This window comes from Cinclus cinclus, chromosome 3 (assembly GCF_963662255.1).
Source record: "Cinclus cinclus chromosome 3, bCinCin1.1, whole genome shotgun sequence".
Lineage (NCBI taxonomy): Eukaryota > Metazoa > Chordata > Aves > Passeriformes > Cinclidae > Cinclus > Cinclus cinclus.
In genome coordinates this window covers 53221562-53242640 of record NC_085048.1, presented here as the reverse complement: position 1 = coordinate 53242640, position 21079 = coordinate 53221562, and the positions used below count along the sequence as shown (strand labels likewise).

Below are 21079 nucleotides of genomic sequence, written 5' to 3'. Positions count from 1 at the left end.
TAGGCTGGTTTCAGATGCCAAGAGTTTATATCATAGCAGCACTGCAGAGGTTTCACAGGAGTTTTTCATGCATACAAAAAAGGAATCATTCTTGTCAAATGCTTTGCAGCCTGAGCTACAGAACTAGCCTTTTAAGACCAAGTATTAATGGTATATGACTATGTTCCAAAAATATAAAGTTTTCTGGAGTAATTGTAGCAGCACTATTAAATCCCTTATCATCAATGAGCACAGCAGGGAGGAAGGCATTTGAACCTTGCATGATGTCCACTGTCATCAGTTTCCAACCTTAAACGGATACTGCGCCCTCAACTCAAGGTCATTAACAACAACTTTCATGGTCTCCTCGACATTCTATCATTGTTTTCCTATTTCTTCTCCCTTCACTTGAGATATTTTGGAATAAGAAGGATCTAAAGGCTAACAATAAGGTTTATTTCCCCTTTAAGAACACATGAATGAAGCACAATTAACAACTAAGGAGGATGTTTCTTTCCTTTTCTCTTTGTTGTGTTTTGTGCTCCAATTGAAGCCTTTCTCAAGCAAACTTTCAGTACAAATTCTCAGTGGTGTCACCATTTAGGCCATAGTGAATTTGCTCCCTGAAGTGAATTTGTTCCCATAGTGAATTTGTTCACTGCTGATTACCTGTAAATATACATCTACATACATCGTTCAATACTGTGGCAATCTCAAAAACATTAAACACAGTTATAGTAAAATAAAATCAGGCTCAAGCAGGACACTGACTCAGTGTGACAGCACAATCAACGGGTGTTTTGTGTTACAGGCTGCATACCTGAGACTGAGGATCTGCAATGCAGTAACAGATTGCCAACATTGACACCAGTCTAGCACCAAAACTTGCAATATGGAGACAAACCATGATTTACAAACCAAAAAGTGTGTTCCAGCTATAAATTACTGTGAAAGAGGTAATGCACATAGAGAAAATAGAAATCCACTCACCTCGCAGCCAGTGACAATGTTATGGCCCCAGTGATTTGGTGCACATTTGTCACACATCTCTCCAACAGTATTGGGAGGGCAGATACAGCGTCCACTGACGGGATCACAGTTATTGCCAAAACGTGAACACTCACAGGCTTTATGAGAGACAGAAAAAAATAAAGCAGAGGAAAAGTTATCCCTTTATGTGACACCAGGAGAGCAGACCCTAAAGGGGTTAGGATAATTCCTTTACTGTACAGTGAACTCTCAGTTATCTATGGACATGATAGGGCAGACAAGGAAGGGAAAACCCCGAGAAACCAAAACCTGTATTAGTGAAACAGGTTAACTGTGGTTGAAGTAGCTGCAATGAGAACAGAATGGAAAAAATAAAGGCATAAACTGCAGAAGTGCAGAGACTTCTGAGATGGTGTACTCTTGTGACATAACTGCAGGAGTGCTCCTATAGTTTCTGGGCCCATGCTGTCTCCTCTATGAAGCCACCTGAGGGCCTCTGAGCTGTCTATGCAGGGAATTTGCAGCCTATTTAACCTCTTATACCAATTTGAGAAATATATTCTGAAATTTCTGCTGCTCTTAAAGAGTCTTTCCTTAAACGGCAAAACAGGTGTTTAAGTTTCTTTTTCCCTTTCTATTCCTTCTATTCTTTTTCAGCTTACATATCCTCTGCCTTGGGAGGACATCAACAAACTGGTGTTTCTTCTCCATGGGAAACTGGTATTCTTTGCAGATTATACTAAATTAAAAATACTTCAGGTTTGGAAGTGCTTCCAGACGTGGTCTTTGCTCTTAAAGGATTACTAAGTGAACAACACATTGGTGGCAAATACAGATTCAAGGTATGTAATGATAGGTAGTTATGGGGCACAAGACACACAAGTGACTGAAAGAGCAGAACTGGTGTGTGGTTGTTTTCACACCCACCATCCACATAACCCATGAGGTCAGAGAAATACCATCATAAGCAAACTAACTCTGTGTGATAACCTCGGGGTATTTAAAAGGCAACATAACTTTGTTACTGAGGGCTTCATTTATGTTCATTGCCTTTACTGTGAAATGCTGCAATTTAGATTTAAACCAGAAAACAAGGGATATGCAAAGATAGAGCTATCTACAGTTTAAATAAGAAGCGACCTTTATTTTTCGCCACCAATGCCTTCAAGATAAGGCAATTGATGCAAAGAAGATAGCAAGTTTTGCCTCCATCATGCCAGGAACACAATGTGTTGCATGCTATTTAAAATATTTTCACACACTGTGGCTTGACGTTTCAGAATACATCTCACTGGGAGACTGAGGCTTTCAGATGTGACAGCTCAGCTACAGGCTTCCAGGTCTTATACAAAATTGGCTAAAAAGGCATGGAGGGGAAAGAAATACTCAAATGTTTCTCCTATTTTTACCTTTATAATTATTTTTCAAAACAAGAAGGAAAAAATACAACACAATTGTTGCAAGCAATAGTGAAACAGAAATATCTTTTTATCTCTGCTACTAGAATGTCAACACTGACTGTGGAGAGGTCTATAGCTGGCCTGCGAGCCAGAGAGGGTTAATGAATAAGGGTTATTTCTGAAAGGTTTTCTATCAAGGCCGTTAGCCTGGAGGCCAAGAAGAGAAGGAGATAAGCAGATGAAATTCTGCAGCTGGGAAAAGTATTTTTAGAAAAGTTTTGTGGAAAACAGAGGTGGAGATGGGTTTTACACCAATCAACATTATGTTGATTTGTTGTAACTAATGAATGAAGTGTAAACTTTGTAGAGGGTATAAAAGGCAGATGGTTGTTGTAATAAAGGAATATTAGCCTTCTAAAATGTAGTGTGTCTATTTGTATGTTGTGTGCTCCTCAACAGTGACAACTGATGATGCTTTCAGGGACGTTTTAGGCTTTACGGATTTATATGCACAAGAAAAAATCAAATTATATTCCTTTTGGATAAATGGTAGATAAAAGAGGTCCAATATTCTACTTGATACTTAGTTGTCACAATGGAATTAATTTTTCTGTACTTTTCCTTCCAGCATGATTTGATATACTTCTATTAAATTTCTGATTTTCTTTGTGATTCATAATTTAATTCTTGCATTTTGTCATTTGAAGGAATACATAAGAAGCCTACTAAAAATAAGTGTGGAATAAACAGCACATTGAAAACAGAATTCATCTCCACTCGTTCTATTAACTTTGGAACTTGAAAAATTCTGAATTTTCTCAACATCTATAGCTGCTGCTGTTGCTTTAAACATTTGATGTCCACAGTCTGATACATTTATATTTAAAATGTTACTTGGATTTACAGTATTTAACCATTTCATGTTGTTTGCTTCTTAAACTCTGTAATTTCAAAATTTGCCAAGAGAGCAATTAAAATTTTGATGTGCAATTTCATTAACAGCCCTCTCATTTTCCTTCCCTAACTGTAGTACTCAACATTTTGTTGTATTTCACAACAGCAAGGTGCTTTTAACCTGTGGAATGTTAGAATAAGATGCTAATCATAAACAATATATTTTTTCCCTTCATTTAATTGCTAAAGGCTTTAATACTGCAGCTATCATTTGCATTTTATTTCAAGCTCTCTCATCAGTGAGCCTGGGAAACAATCTCTCCCTTTTCCAAGAGGCCAATGTATCAGAACTTTTCAAACCTGTGTTTTTGAACCCTTCTTTGCTGTGGGAGACAACACCATAGAGTAACTTTCAAACATAATCTGCATATAATAATCCAGCCTATTTCAAGGTTTATCCACACAACAGGTAAAATGGAATTTTGCTGCACAAATATGGGTCTTGAGGCCTTGATGCTCCTTCCACGACAAAAAAAAGGAATAAGAAAAGCAGAAAGCTAAGCTTATTCCCTGTGCTGCCATTCTGGATAGGAAAGGACGAACAAATTACCAGACTATGATTTCTGCTTCTGGAAAGAATATGCTTTATACCTGAAGAACAATAACAGCACTCTAGTATCACAGCAGTCAGTCACACTAGACAACCATCTATGTGTCCTGTGATCACATCTAAATGGGTATCTGAGACTTGAAAAACACAGTTCTATCAGGAAAGATGGATATTTCCCTGTGAAGAAATCTATTGATTTGGTTCTTTTTGATATAAGTCTGCACTACCTCAAGGATAAGGATTCATTCAATTCAGTCTTTGACCTAATTTCCAAAAGGACAAAAATAAAGAGGTGGCTGGATAAGTTTATGTCTAATGCTAGAGTTTCAGCATCTAGAAAAGGAGAGTTTTCATGTGTTTACACAAGGGACACAGGAGATAGTTTTATTAAAGATCTTGTGTACAAGTAAACAACTAAATATAACTACAGGAAAGAATTGTGGTAATGAAAGAGGATCAACCATATAAAAACAATGAAAAGGCTTGGGGTAAAACTAGAAGCAAAGGGAGTTTGTCTTTTTACACCCCTACAAGTTGGTGTGATTTGGCAAAAATTTTAATCAGAGCTCTATGTTACTCTTAACTAAATTATAGGAACTTCATGGAATCTTTTTTGGCAGGCATTACATGGAGTAAAAGACATTCCTGTTCCTTCTAAATGCAGCAGATTAGCCATAAGCTGCCCATAAAATAGCAGAAATTGCTTGTATCTTTTATTCTTGCTAATCACCATCCTTGTCAAGTGAATTATGTACAAGGCTGTCTATGAGCCCCTTGTCAGGAAAATTAGTTAGGCAATCCAAAATTAGCCAAACTAAATCTTAGGCATGAATGAATGAATGAATGAATGAATGAATGAATGAATAAATAAATAAATAAATAAATCTGTGTTTGGGTGCAAAATGTTTACATACGAGTACAGCCTCCCTCTTCAAAGTTGTAAAACCCATGTGCACAGCGGTCACACTTCTTTCCTGTCACTCCAGGCTGGCAATAGCACTGCCCGTCTCCATTGCAGTCGAAGGATTTGGAACCAAAGGAGTTGCAGTTGCAGGGAACACATCCTCTGGAAGACTGTAAGCCAAATGTTCCAGGCTGCCACAGAGTAAGGAAGAGCAGTTAGTACATGGAATGATTACCAGGAGAAAAGAGGAAGAGCTGAGAGTGTAGGGACATCAGGGTTGCTCTTTCCTCTTCATTACTGAAATACTGCTTCTAACAGGCTAGATTGTAGTGGCAAAACCCTGGAGCAAGGACACTACACTGCTGAAAAAGAATAAAGACTTCAGAATGTTACCTGATGTTATAATGAATGTCCTGCAATGCAACACATCTTTTAGAAGGCTATATTTCCCTCTTCTCACTCAGAATGGAAGGTATATCAGTACAAAATACATACCCCATCTCTGGCTGTAAGGCTATGTCAGGCAGAGTTTGTTGCTAAGAGAGTGAATTCAAATTCTTAGCTACAAATGGAGATCGATTCAACTGGAAAGCCTCTGAAGTAGATTTTATCTCCTCTGAGTAAAGGTAATATCTATATACAGTAACTTAAAGGCAATTCTTTAGAATGATATATAGGAATAACTTTAGAAGAACATATAAATAGTGTATTTTTGTACAACACAAAAAAGTAATGGGAAAAATTTTTTAGATAAAAAACTCTGTCTAGATTAGGCCTCTGTTTCTCTTCTGTTTTCTTCCTTTTCTTTCTTTTTTGCAAAAATCAATATAAAGTTTCTGCAGAACCAGAGTAGATGTTATCAACTATAGTAAGAAATTTCCTCCTTAGCTTCACTAGTAGAGTGCAAAAAGTAAAGAAGGGAAGACATACACTCATTTGTATACTGTGATATGGAGCTCTGAACAAAGATTTCAACCAGAAGACCTCATGAGTTTCACTGTACCAACCAACTGAGGCTCCTAGGAACAAATCATACTTGATATTCAAATGACAAACTCAGTCTTGAGCTAGAGTGTTTTAAAATGGGAGTACTTCTCTACCTGTTTTTCAGGCATGATGATTTTCAGTGAATACTGAAATCTAAATCATATTAATGACTTCACTTGAAATTGACATTATAACATTAATAATAAAATCTATCAGTGAGTTTGATAGAAAAGCAGAATGTAAAAAATGAGATATTAAAAAGATCACTGCTAATGAATATAAATGGAACAAAGTGAAAAATATTTACTTTATAATGTGCTGCTTTGTAACCCAGGTATGAGGTGTTTGATTTTCACCTACTGTAACTCAGTAGATCTTCAAATCAATGGAGCTGTACTGGCTTTGACCATGGCAGTGATTGTCCCTCTGTACTAAGCACCAGTGCTATGTCCAGTTCTGGGTCACTTACAAGAAGAAAAGACATTGAAGTGCTGGAATGTGTCCAGAGAAGGACAATGGAGCTGGTGAAGTATCTGGAGCAAAAGTCCTATGAGGAGTGGCTGAGGGAGCTGGGGGTGTTTAGCATGGAGAACAGGAGGCTCAGGGAAAACTTCTCTCTACAATTCTTTGAAAGGAGGCTGTAACCAGGTGAGATTCGACCTCTGCTCCCAGGGAACCAGCAACAGGACAAGAGGACACTGCCTCAGGCAGTGCCAGGGAATACTCACATAGGACAAAAGGAACAATTTCTTCACTGAAAGGGTGGTCAGCCATTGGAGCAGGCTGCCCAGGGCAGTGGTGAAGTCATTCAAGAAATGACTGGAAGTGGCACTTAGTACCACAGTCTAGTTGACAAAATGGTGATCAGTCAAAGGTTGGACTCAATAACTTGGAAGTCCTTCTCAACCTCAATGATTCTACTATGACTACTACTTTATATGGATTTGTTCCACTGTAGAACCCCTAATTAACCTCTTATATTGGTGAATTCTCTGAAACCTCAGAAGCTTTCCATGTCCTTAAATCTGATCTCTGAGGTTGATACCAAAGTTGCCCACTCACAAAGAGAAACTGCTTAAAGGTGCCAGAATACGGGACCACATCGATGGTCAGAATTTGGCCTGAAGATCATACGAACTTAAGCAAATGCCTGATTATACATGTAATAAAGAATTACACTAATTTTCATTTCCAAACTCTATATTGAAATGTTTTGCAAATTTCATATTTCTGCCTGACAAAACATGGCATATCAGAGAGAAAGAGATAGTCAAACTCATTTAATCAAACTCAAAGTTCAATAAAATACTTGACTATCTCTAAAGATTTCTTTTACACAGGAAGAAACACAGAAATGTGAATATGCACAATCTCAGGACAGACATTCAGATTAACATAGTGAAGTAACCAATGCACAGCATGCACCTTAATTCTCAATATAACGTTTCCTAGGATCTAATAAGCCGTTTATATGGGTAACAGTCAGAAAAAGTCAGATACCAGCACTCCACACTGTGTTAAGTTGGAAAAGACCACCACCATGCTGAGTTGCATTCTGTGAGGAGGGCTGCACACAAAGACATTTTGGTCAGTCATGCAAACTTTAACTCCACGTTAAAGTTCTCAGCAAAGTTTGTTTACACAGAAATTCTAAGAATCACATTTACTGAACAAGATATATGTTCCTAGTGAACAAGATATGTGATCCTTGATTACAGTTAGGAAATACACTGAATTTTCTGAATATGTCATTATATTGTGTCTCCATCAGTGTACTGTATGGGCAAAACAGTAACCTATACATGTTTTATTGGAAAAAACCTCATTTCTTGAAGGAAATCTATATGAACAAATGCAGCATGGGTCTCAGAGTCTGGCTGAGGATGAAAAAACACTGCCAGGTATTTTTCAAACAGGGCATGATAAGTGTGAACATTTTGAGTTGCAGAGAGAACCAACAACAGTCCTAAAATACTGTTCTGTTAGAAGCAGCTGTATCATAATTACTTAATTTTAGGAAGTAAGTCGTTTTGTTGGTCTGTGATAAGAAACGAACACTCCTATCATTTTGGGCATTACATCCACAAAACTGGCACTGCGCTGAGTTAAAAATAACTCAGACAACTGGATATATTCACTAATGAGAACTTTGAACACCAGTTATGTTCAATATTTTAAAATTAGATCTTAACTCTTTGCCTCTGGGGCTGATCCTTCTTTCTACCTCCTTAAGCTATTGATTCTTTAACTGGTAGAAAAGGAAGTCTTAGGCTGCAAAGTCCAAGAAAATCCCAGTGATTTATGTACATCTCCCATGCATTTTGTGCAAACTGCAGTTGATGGTATTGTTTTGGGACTTAAGTCTGGTATTTGAGGTCTCACTGATATCACCACTTGCACGACGAAGTCCTTAGGATTGGGGAAACATCCTAAAATGCTGCTTGTCTTCCGAGTTTCTTGAGAATTTCTTATATTGCAACACGGGCATTAAAACTTAAAAACCCAAGCAACCTGAGTGAGCTCCAAACACAAGCAAACAGGAGACTTCAGCCCATGCAAAGCAGAGTGTGTCATTACCAGCGCTGCAGGTCGGTAAGCCCCTCGTGGGCACCCACTGGCACTGCTGGTGCCCCACCGCCGGGGGGGTGCTCGAATCTGCTGACTGCTTCCTGCACTTTCTTGCAATTTAGGCACCTGTCTGCTGATTTCACAGCGTCTGCCCATAAATCCTGATTTGCAGATACATCTTCCCAACATATCACACTGTAGTGACACAGATCCTAAGGCACTGCAGCCACAGGGTATACAAAATAGTTTTTCTGGGGCCCAGAAGTAATTGGGCTTTAAGAATGAAAGGTAAACACTGTTAGAAAGTGAAGATAAAGAAACTACAGCACATTTTAAAAGAGAAGAGAAATAAAGACAGGAGAAAACACTGAAGTAAACAAAGATCAATTCCAATTAATCACCAGTATTATATTATTGAGCTTGAGATATTTGCTGGGTACCTTATGCAATCTGAAAATTCCACTGACACCAGCTATTTTTCTTTGAACAGGCTCTTTAAATCCTGTTGAAAATGGAGTGCAAGCAAACCACTTCAGAAATTACAGAATTTTAAAGGGTGAAAATGGTCCTTTTGATTTCTGCAGAATTATTTATGTGCTTTAAATTACACACAGGTGAATGTGTTCTGAGGACATAGGCCTAACTCATGAGTCCTCACTCTGAACCAGAGAAATCTGCAGCCAGCTATAGCATATTCCTTAGCTGCCTGAAGACAACTCTGTGAAAGTTTATGAAACAATATTTCTCTGCAGTGATTTATGAGACAGGAAAACAATGTCAAAGCAAAAAACATTTTCACCAAAAAATAATACATTGTTTGGACAACACAAGAAGAAACCCTAAGAAAAAAAAACAAAACATTAAGACAGAACATTCCGGCAGAACTAAACTAGCATCCCACTTTAAAAAAAATATTAATAAATCAGATGCTATCAGATATTTTGCAGCTTTCTTCATAGAAGGATTATCTCCCAAAGCTGCAATGTTTTAACTAATTTTTTTACATCAAACATTCAAAATATAGAGTGTATATACTACGTATACAAATGTATTTATAGATACAGCGAGACTTAAAATGCATTCATTGCATGTAAATGCTATGTCTTGTGTTCTGTTCTAGAAAACAATTAAAAAACATTTAAAAAGCAACCATTTTATCTTTCTCTACATAAGAACAATCTATATATGTTCTTAAAGTGAAAAATGAGCAACAGAAGCAAGCCTATCCAGAACCAAATATTTAGTTGCGACAAACAGTGAAGAAAGCTGAAAGGAAACCCCATTTCTGGTCACTCACTTTGCAGATGTCACAGCGGCGCCCAATGACGTTGGCTTTACACTCGCACTGGCCCGTCCGAGAGTCACAGACCTCCGAGAAGGAGCCATTCATGTGACAGTGACAGGCTGCAGAGGAAGAAGAAGGAGATATCAGCATGTTCCCTGAAGCTAAATCTTATAGTCAGATGTTTACAGTGCAGCTTTTGCCACTCTGAGAAATGCCCAGCCTGCCTTAAGCAGGAAGGTGTTGCTCCTATACACTGACAGATTAACCCACCCATATCAATGTGGAATTTTTCCCCAAATTATGGCAGTCAGCATTTTTGCCTCAAGTTCATTAACAACTTGTTTTAGATGCTCCTCTCAGATCAAAGTAGGGTAGACTACTAGGTACATGCCCAGAGACTCAGAGTGGGCAGGGCAGTGCTGAGAGAAAAATACAAAAAGGGTACAGACCCTTACACAGGGTGTGAACAGGACATAGCTCCAGCCAGTGGGAGTATTACTGCTCCACATGCTGGTTCTGCTCTCCTGGAGTTCACTCCCTGTTCGTGTAGTCATCAGGAAATATAGGCAGGCTGCAAACCCAGTACAACTTTGACACTATACAGGGGCAGTAATGCTCTCATGCCCCAGGCTGCACTGAAAAACATACCAAGGATTATCTGCTACCATGACTCTCCAGGATTTCTGTCTCAGCAATAGCATCACAGTTCCTAGAGGAAATGTAACTCAACTGACCAACGTAACTCATTGCAGTGCTCTCCCGAAGACTTAAAAAAGCAGTGAAAATACTTTCTTGAGGAAAACAGTAATGCTTCTGGCTCTTAAATTCTTATGCTTTAGGAGAAGACAGATTTTGGGGAAGATGTCTATTACCTTTTATATTCTTCAACCACAAGAACCTTTGTGTTCTTCAATCGTTTTGGCATGCAGAGATTTGGAAAAAACCCTTAGCACTCGCAGCAGAGAACATGGATGTGATTGTTGTCACAAGGACTATAACCATGGAGTTGCTGACTCCATCAGCATGAGCTGGTTCTATTTTTTTCCCCCTCACAGAGGAATGAATCCACATCTTTGTACCAATTATCAATCTACTCTCCAAATTTGGGCTCCAGTCCACATTTTGTCTTCCTGCAGTGCCCTATCTGCCTGTGGGTTTTTTTTTTCTCAACCTGACACCTTCATTTTAAGAAACACTTAAGAGTCCCAGCAGTGAACACATGGCAGTTGCATACTTGCATGTCAGAAGGTGCTATGTGAGACAAGGCAGTTATATTTTTCCTATATATAGATTATTGCAACAGGACCTACCTCATTACTTCATCGGACTTGCTAATTTACAGTTTCCAATTTTAAGTTGAAAGGATTGGTGTGGGGGTTTTCTCCTTGATTTTGAAGTACTCTGTAGAAATTGCTTCTGAAAGCAACTTTATGACTTGCCATTCTGTTCATGGCATTGTTTCTCAAATGTTTGCAAAAATTCTGGAATAAGTAACAAAAATGTGCTGGTTCTGCTGTTCATACCAGTCCTGTAACACCTTCAGAGATTCCGATCTCCTTCTGTTTTGCAATGTATTTTTAAGAAGTAAAAATTAAAAGACACTTCTGATGTAATTAACATTGCTTATATTTTCCTTTCAGCTTTCAATACTAAACAAATCTATAATTTTCCCTTTCCATCTTGTATACAGCCCTCTTTATCCTGATATTCATGTTTTAAAACTGCTGACATTCCAAATTGTACATGATGATAAGTATCACATACATATATGTTTTGAGTATATATTTAAATAAATTGGTCCGCGGGAAAAGAAGATGCTAAAGCTCAGATTCAACAAACTACAATCCTCAATGCAAATTAAAAGTATTTCATCAATCTTTTTATATACAGACCTCAAAACCCAGGCTCAGTCTGCTTTGAATTATTTTGCTTATCAGGCATATGACAACACAAGAATCAAAAAGAAAACTTACACTGATTTTATAAACAGATTAGTTTCTCCTATTTATATTACAGCAAGCAGCACTCCATGGTGTCTTATCTCAGTCACAGATGACTGAGTGCAATGCAGTGGTAAGGGAGAATTTGGAATATCGGGACTCTGATTGTTTTTCTTTGCACTGGTATTAAGTACATAGCGAAGAAACATATAGTCAGGGCTATCCATCTAATAAACTGTTACTCAATCTGATAAATTGTATTTATTTCACCTAGAGCCTTCCCATTCATTCACCTCTACCGGGAATATTAGCTCTTGTCCAACCCTCCAAATGGCAGTTATAATACAATGCAGCCTGTTGGAGAAATTTGTCTTATTTTCTTCCTAAATGACACTGGTCAAGACCCTTCATTCTCTCTAGATTTCTATAAATATTTATGGGCTTGTATTTATGATCAAGCTACACACTTATTCTCCTACAACAGTAGTACCTATACACTGGAACATAGGCAGACTAGATTATTTGCTTTACTTCACCTTGTGACACTGAGCTCTGTTACCATCAGCTCCACCTCCAGGTATTTGCTTCAGCACACTGTGCTGTTTTGCTCCAAAAAACAACCTACTAGAATCAAATCAAATAAGCTTAGGACATTTGCTCGTTGTTCTTAGATTTATGGTTCTGTATAGATACACCAAAAAAATCAGAGATGCTATGATGATGTAAAGCTATACTGTCATTTGAAGTAGTTAATGCTCAACAGTGCTGTACTGAGAAAGAGCAAGAAACATTTCAAACAGTAATTTGAAAGCAAATTCATGCTTTGCAATACTCTTGGATTTGGCTTTTTAATAAGGAACAAAATTGAAAACAACAAAGTGAAGGCACAGTCCCTCTGATATTGTTGCTGCAGGGAAAATTTCATGGAAGTCTGCAAAGGAAATAAAAAATCATATGCAAAGAAGAAAACCCACATGAAAGGCAGAGAGTAGAATACAAGGTAACTGCAAGTACATGGATATGAATGCATTAGGGGGCTCTCCTTGTCTATGATACTAACAACAAAAGCAAAGCTTGTAATTCAATATTAAACACGTATTTCTTTTAAATACTTTTTTAAAATGGTATGTTTTCCCAACTCTCCTCTTAGAAAATCTCTTTCACATGGACCTGTCACTACAGTGGAAATGGTGAAAGCACCAGTCCTATTGATGACTCAAGAATGGTGACAAGCTACTGGAAGCTGTAATTTTTGAAATACATTTCTTAAATCACTTTACACACTTAACATTGTAACTTATATGACATCATTCACCGTGACCTGTTAATTTATGGAGAGAATATAATTTTTTCTGGCATTATGTAAAGAAGGTACAGAAAGCATTTACACCGGTATGTCTTCAAGGTTATCTATGACTTTGTGTACATTAGTGTTTACTGCTCTTAGCTGAGAAACTTGGTGATGTTGTGCATCTTGTTAGCTCCCACACACTCTCTGGAGGTCCAACACAACCTAGGATTTTCATTTCTAGACTGCAAGTTGCTAATAGGGCAAGTCCTGGAAATGGATGCCAGTGCCTCCGACTTCTCACAACATATACTGCAGATATGATCCCCACGTTCCTACACACAGAGCAGTAAGACAATGCCCCAGTTCTTTCACTTGCATAATTTTATCCTGCTATAACACCTTTTTACTCCGTGGGGTTACTCTTGTGTTTATTGTAATGGAAAATACAGCAATAAATCTTTGTGACTGTGAAATAAAATGCTCATCTCTTTAAGGACAGTTTGTAACTTGTTTTATTCTGCTTCTCAGAATGTGAAAGAAGAGTACATGAAGAATGTTTGTAAGTTAAAATTACTTGTTCTGCATTCTGAATTGTGCCAGCAATGGCTCAGAGAGCCACTGCCTCCTACAGAAAGAAAAGCGCCTGTTCCGACCAAGTCTTTCTTCTCCACTGAAAATTTTTTTGCAATCACTGTGGGGAAGGATGTGCTGGAGCTGGTAGCTGAATAACATGCACTGCACAGCTGAGAACTGGTAGCTTGCTGCAGTGCCAGGTATCTTCCTCTAGAGCACTTTAGAAAAATTGTCTGGAAATTTTAGGATTGGATTGGCAGGTCAGAGAATCTTGACCTGTAAGCACCAGCACCTCCCAACTTTTACTGAGGTTATATTAATGGGAAACAGGTTACAAATGCTGCCAGAGCTGGATCTTGAAACTGAAATATCACTCTCTCCTTTTAATCTCCCAAGCGAACAGGATTTTTCTGGGTAGCTTATAGCATTTTTTAGTGAATATTTTTAATTTATTTATATTTATTTTTGTAGATCTGACATTTAGTATAACCTTTTGCATCCATGCAATGCTCCAGTTTTTTTCTGTGTCTGCTTCAACCAGAGCTTTTTAATAAGTTCTCCTTTCTATTTAAGTCTCCCTTTCCAGATGCAGATGCACAGTATCATTATTTCAGCTGTATTGTTCTCTTGCTCACACATACAGAGGCACAGTCTTCCTCTCAGGAACAAAGTTACAGGATAGATCAATACTGTCAGGAGCTGTAAAAGTTCGTGACTTACGCTGACAGTTCCTTGCATGAAGAGCATCACCAAAATATCCATCAGCACACCTCTCACAATATTGGCCTGTTGTACCTGGCTTACATATCAGACAAGCACCAGACAAGCTGTCACAGCTGCCAGGAACAGAGAAGTCAAGGTTGTCATTACACTGGCATGGCTGGCATGATCCCCCTGGTATTAGAGGTTGTCCGAAATAGCCTTCTGCACACCTACGGTAAAAGACATCATCAGTTACAACCCTTAAATAATCCTCTCATTACAAATATTTAATTCTGTTGCCTCCCTGTCACTAAAAATGATTTGATCTCTCAAGTGTGCCTTAAGCATCTTTTTTCTTTCTCTCTCCTTCTCTTTTTTACCAACACTGTAGATACAGTACCAGCTGAAATCCTGCCAATTCTGATAGTAATTAGACTTCAGTGGGAGAAAAATCTTGTCACTGGTACTGAAGGTGAGACAAAGCATAACAAGAAATCTTAGTGGCACTCTGGAGGAAGGGGGGTTGGACTAGATGACCTTGAAAGGTCCTTCCTATCCAAACTATTCTATGACTCTGTGTTAGATACAATTTGTATTTCAGCACATTATGTATAGATGTTCTGTACCTGCTCACCAGCAAGCCTGATGATTTTTTCCCCTCTACCTTAAAAACCTCTTTAGTTTACACAAAACACCTTTAGCATTTAATACAGACATAAATTTGTTTACCTAACAAGATCTGTCTCCTGACTTACACTTCCCCTGATCTACTGCATGGTCAGATTTGCTTAATCAACGGATTTCTAATCTCTGTGTATAGGCCAGCAACAAAAAGATTGCTCAGTAGCACAGGAACTATGTTGTTGTGTACCATACCCTTCATGTTATAAGAATATATCACATCCTTTTCCACCTTGCCCACCTGCAATTTTCTGTGAGTGGTACTCACATGTAAAGCATGTACTCACACACTGCATGTAAAGCAGGTTAGTGAATCTGACCTAATATGAGTCTGTATTTAAAGCAAATTTATACTCATCTCACAGCCTATGTTCTATTTATATTCTGGTCTGCTTTCCCTTTCTGTTATATTTGCTCACATTTCATAGTAAGAGCAACTTGTATATAGCAAAGAAAAAGAAAAGAAAAATTGCACAGTTCTGGCTAATGAATTTTTTCATGCACATCTCAGATGAACTCCAATTAGTATAAGGAAAACAGAAAGTACATAAAGCACATTGCACAAAATAATTTTTTTCCTACAATTTTAAAGTCAGTATGAATGCAGTTTTAATGTACACAGATATCCTCTCTACTTTGCAGTAGTACTGGATAGCATGGTTGAAGAAAGATTTATGTATCAACCTAACACAGGAATGCAGAGCTCCAGTATGCTGTCACTCTTGTGTGTGCTAAATTCATCCTTTTCCTTGCTTCCAGAATATCTCATAAAGTTTTTAATTGGATGCTAGGCAAAGCTGTCTAAACATGTACTATTATTCAATATCATCAGCAAAGATCACAAAGATTATAAAAACTGGATAACTGAGAGCAGGGGGAAAGAAATAGTGAGAACTAACTGAGCATTTTTTGGTAATTTTACATAAAATAGGATCTTTTTGAATCCTTTCAAAATATCCACGATGCAGACCACAGACCAATAATATGTTTAAACAGTAGAGTTTTTGGGCGCATGTAGCACTCAGGACCATGAGTAAAATTTCCACAATCTAGCCCACTCCTGTAGCACAGTCTTCTCTCAAAATTACTCCTTCATAGCAACAAGACATTAAAATCTTGTCATTAGAATAATTCAGGTATTTTATTTTCAGCAACTGTCATAAATGTTGCAATTTTTTGCATTTCCTGCAAAGAAAGAAATAATTTTTTCCTTGATGGAGGATATCTCAGCAAAGACAAAGGACTAATTTTAAGCTTAATTTTGCCAAAATTATTTGGCTTTAATCGGTGATAATATCTCAGTTACAAAGGCCAAGAATGTATCTTAACATGTTACACTTACTAGCTACATTTTATCAAAACCAGAGAGCATCAGAATAATTTATGCAGTTATCTTAATTTACCCAAACCAGGTTACATCTGAAGTTAACTTATATGTTGCTAATGTTCTACTGCTGTGTTTGTTATAAATCTGTATCTCTTGGTCCTACTAATCTGATTTCACTTAATGTGTGTTTGTTTTCTTCTTTCACTTTCATTTAAAGGTTAGTTCTGTATTTGACAGCATTCACAGAAACTTACCAAGCAGTTCACAGAAAGAATACTCCAATGATTTGTGTGAAATGCACTGCTAACAATTTCCTTCTATTAACAGCAGGAGACCTCAATAACTTTGTGTTCTAATCAGTTTACACTTTCATAATTAAAATTAGAAAAAAAACACTACCATCACATAGCCGTATTGCACTTATGCACATACGTAATCTCAAATCCAACTGAAGATGATCCCGAAAGAAAGGGTAAACCTGGTAAAGCTTAAAAGAGAACTGTATGCATGTATCTGTGTAAATTCTTCCTCTTTTTTTCTACCACTTCTCCTGAAGTTGCAGGGGAAGATTTAAAAAATCCACTTTCCTTAGTTCCATCTTTATTCCCTTAAGGACATTCCTTCTCCAACTTTTTTTTTCTCAGGATCAAAGCATTATCTATTTGGGAAGGTATAGATTTTAAAAAAGAATAAGTGTATTTTATGCATTACACAAAATACATGTAAAAATAAATGTCTTCTAACTACAACATAACACCTCTGAGATAAAAAAAATAAACAAAATAGGAGTAAAAGCAGTGAAAAAAGATTGTATCCATATTTTGCTTTTCTACTCTCAAACACAGGTGTGTCTGTGAGTAACACCTTTTATTTAGCATAAGTGGTGCTAAATACAGGGTTACTACTTCAAAATATGTGTATGGGGTCTGGTCAGTACGGAGTTAATATTCCTCATAGCAGTCTGTACGGTGTTTTGTATATACACATACATGCACAGAAACACAGGATTATTTTATACACTTCTTTATATTTTCTGAGGAAAAAAAGCCCTTGAGACAGAGTTAATTAAGCCTGCAAATCCAAACACTTTAAAGTGTGGAAATACTATTTTTACAGAGCCTTTGAAATTTATGTGCATTCAACCTGCACACAAAATCAGGCAAAAGCCCTGTGGAGAAACGGCTCGTGAGCACTCAGTGAGATATCTTAACTCAGGTGCACAGCACAGATGTTATTTTCGTGTGACCAGCTATAAATCTTGCATTTTCTAATGTCAGAATGCCTGTCTTTGAGAGCTGCAAACAATTCTGCATAACACATCTGTTGTACCAAATCTCCTGAAATGTTTGACCTTTTCCCATCAGTACTGCAACACAGACTCGCTGCTTTGGCACTAGAGGAAGAATTGTATCGGCTACAATGAGCAGCAGCTTGAAGCCACAGCAGTCATGAGAGGCTCTGGCTGGTGGCACTCTGTGCTAGACTTCAAGAAAGGGGGAGGAGGGGGCAAGAAATGATGTGGGTCAGCTCACCCTTCTTATACGAGGGAGACTGACCCTCCTTCTAGGAGGATAAAGTCACTGGATACATAAATCATGGAGTTCTACAGGAAAAGCTACACCTGTTTTGCTTCTTTTCCCTAGCAAGACTGTATCTGGAAAATGAATATCAATATCCTGTAAATGTGCTGGGCTAAAAGGAAAACTTCATGTCATTCTCATACATCCTTTCTATGAAGTTAAGAGAATGTCCATCTAACCTCATACGCCTTTGGAAAAGTGAGCAGTGAGCAAAGGAAAAAAACACACCTCTGATTTGTTAGGGAAAAACATTACATGGGGAAGCTGAGCTCTCTCTACAATTATAGATTATATGATAACTCCCAAAACAGTTTATATCTCCAATTATTTTGATGGTGTTATGAGCTGGACCCCTCAGAATATTGAGTAATTATGGCACCATTTTCCTGAGAGTTCCAGTGAGAGAAGTAGCAATTTTTTTTGACATTTTACAAATCAGACAGATATATGCATCTCTCGAGGGGACAGAGGATATATTTTTAGGCCAAATAAGTACAGTGCTTCACATTGTCACTTCATGATACTTAGTATGTCATGATAATTTAGCATTGTTCAGCTAATGAATCACATGGCTCAGATCACTTGTCACTTTGCAGTTGCTAAAATGAAAGAGAATTTCATGTAAACTCTCTCAGCAATTATACAACCACCGCTAATAGCAAAACGCAACATGCTTTCTCCTGATCATTATTATTGACAGCTGCAGACATTTTAAAACAACTTGTTACAATTAAAAGCAAATAATTCTGTGAGCTTTGGAATTAATGGCCTAATTTCCAGTGGATTTATATCTCATGGTTACAAGGCTAAGGGCTGATTATTTGCTGCAGGATGTTGCTATTCAGCAGGGAGTAATCCCTCAGGCTACAGCAGCACTTTTTTCTTGTCCTGTGAAAGTTTTCTTACGGGCAGAACATTTAGCAATCTCTCTTGTTCTCTCTCTATCTGTTTAATCAGGTGTGAGTTCACGCAGTATTCTTCCCCCTTATCTGTGACATGGCCTGATTTATTAACCTCTATTCAGCCACTTCTTTTCATAAAACCTTCGGAACCAATTATCATCTTTGAGCCCTCCTATCTTCTCCCAAATCTGGTTGAAATTGACCTACAAGTACAGATGACTTTGCAGGCAGCCAGAGAGACACGCACAAAAAAACCTCACAGTAGCCTCATTTCCTTAGGAGATCAGGCTAAAATCCAATTTAGCCATTTATTCAGACTCTGCACTACTGCATCTACAGTCTGTGGTCCACTCAGAAACAGCACTTGTTGCTAATGGAAGCTGTCAATGACCCTGCATTGACAAACTGCCACCAAAGTGCTCTTGATGTGATTTATTCCTGCCTTCATTAACTTCACAACCCACTAGCTGAAAGAAGGTGATGACTTCCCAGACAGACAGGAAAAGACAGGCAGAAATAGCAGCAGCGGGAGCAGACTCAGTGATGATGGGTGGAAACAGGTGACAGCCTGCACTCTCACTTCAGGACAGATATAGCACAACAGGGGATTTAAAAGGAAGTAGTTGTAAATTGGAAAGAGGTGACTATAGGGAGATTCACAGCGTATGGTCAGGTATCTGCTTTTCTGGTTGTCTCTTGCTCTTGGTTTATATCTGCTTCTCATCCCAGCCTGAATATTTTAAGTCTTCATTCAGAAGCCATACCTTTTTTTTATGGTTTGCCTTGAAAAATCCTTCAAGCAGCTCACGGAAGTGCCAAACAGCAAGAGCCCAATAAGAAACACAAAGGCCATGTTTCCATGCCCCTTAACTGTCTGGCCAGGTGTTACGGAGTTATCTGGCTCCCCAAGCCCCTCTTAAAAAAATGTCATTGGCAGGGTCACAGGGGACTGAGATCATGGAGACAATGCCAACACTGATTCATCATGACCTCCAAACAGCTAGCAGAGGTCCCCTGGCACGCTAACTGCTCTTGAAATCTGTTCCATCCATATGAAATCCCTAGGGACCAAAGGCATGCAGACACAATGGTGATATCCCTTGCCTATGTGGTCTCACCTCCACAGAGGGGGGTTCCTGGGAGCTTAGCACTAGCACTCACACTAGCTCTTTGTTTCATTTAAATTCTCCACACAATCCTTCCAGCATAATGCTTTTGTAAAGCTAGCAATAAATGTAGGAAATACATATTGAACTTTTCTGTGTATTTGACAAAGAAGAATTATCCTTTTTATTGTCATTAAAGCTCAGTTTGTTCTACTTGCTGAATAAATACCGCAACAGAAAATGAGAAGTAACAAAAATGTAAAATATTATTTTAAAAACAATTAAAATTTACAAATAACTTATTAGAAGAACGGTATTTTCACTGCATATTAACTTCTCTAAGGGAAGCATCAGTAATTCACTGCATTTTTTAATCACCATGCTCTGAACATTCAAATGACAGAAGAGACAAAAGGTCTATAAAAATCTCAGAGGAGCGACAGAAAAGCTAGAAGACTTACTTATCAGCAAATGTTTCTTGGAAACCTTACATTTTACCATAAAACAATAAAACAAGCATAAGAAAAATACAAATTCATGGATCCAACATCAGAGGAAATTTTTTCAGTGAGTTTCAGAACAGGAATGAGGATGAGAAGGGGAGGTAAGAAAAGGTAGAACAGTTCCATGTGATCAATACTTTTGTTTCAGGTCTCATAGGACTAAAAGCATGGTGCCTGCTTACCTCTCACAGCGTGGTCCCACGTAGCCAGCTGGGCATTCATCACATATTAATCCACGATGCTGGTCAAAATGACACGTTGGGCTAAAACTGTGTTGTTGATATTGAGAAAGAAGAGGGACAAGGAAAAAACATAAAGAAAATATGGTTAGCATCATAGCTCTCTTCCTACTTCAGAGATTGTTAATTTGCAAAACAGTGCCCAGGAAAAGTGATTCTGATCTAGGACATGGGGCTTAAGTTCGACTCCAGCAAATTGAATTTGGAATGACTCTGCTATTTCTGTGACACTGAATATAGAGCAGCGGATGGCAGCACCCCAATAGCCTGTTATTATGGGACTTGAGCCTGCCAGTGAGTGGTCTGGATACCATTAAAAAGGCAGGAATGTACAGCTGTTTGTTTGTGCCTCCGAGGGCCTGGCAAAACAATCTGTGCCATAACATGGCCCCTATATAAATCTTTCTGAAGGACAACCGATTAAAAGCTCGGTTAACTTTGTGCATAATCAGCTGTGAAAGGAACCCAGTGAACAAGCAAGGGGAGGGGCAAAATGGGAAATGTCTGGTACAGCTTCCCAGAGAGCGTATTTGAGTTAATCGAGTGCCAATGACCTCAAGCAACAGGCCACAGGCATGTTGAAGTTCAAGAATAGCTTGCAGACTAGAAAGCTTTACC

General features: G+C 38.1%; 1 protein-coding gene across 1 annotated transcript in view; it reads right to left on the bottom strand.

The window, feature by feature from the left end:
* Nucleotides 1-21079, bottom strand: part of LAMA2 (laminin subunit alpha 2) — a gene marked incomplete at its 5' end in the record, with an annotated part of 255146 nt that overhangs the window by 111498 nt on the left and 122569 nt on the right. Inside the window, 5 exons of the mRNA XM_062488976.1 lie at nt 970-1106; nt 4788-4968; nt 9630-9736; nt 14142-14353; nt 20405-20491. Coding sequence (XP_062344960.1) covers nt 970-1106; nt 4788-4968; nt 9630-9736; nt 14142-14353; nt 20405-20491 — 724 coding nt within the window. The remainder of the gene's footprint in view (nt 1-969; nt 1107-4787; nt 4969-9629; nt 9737-14141; nt 14354-20404; nt 20492-21079) is intronic.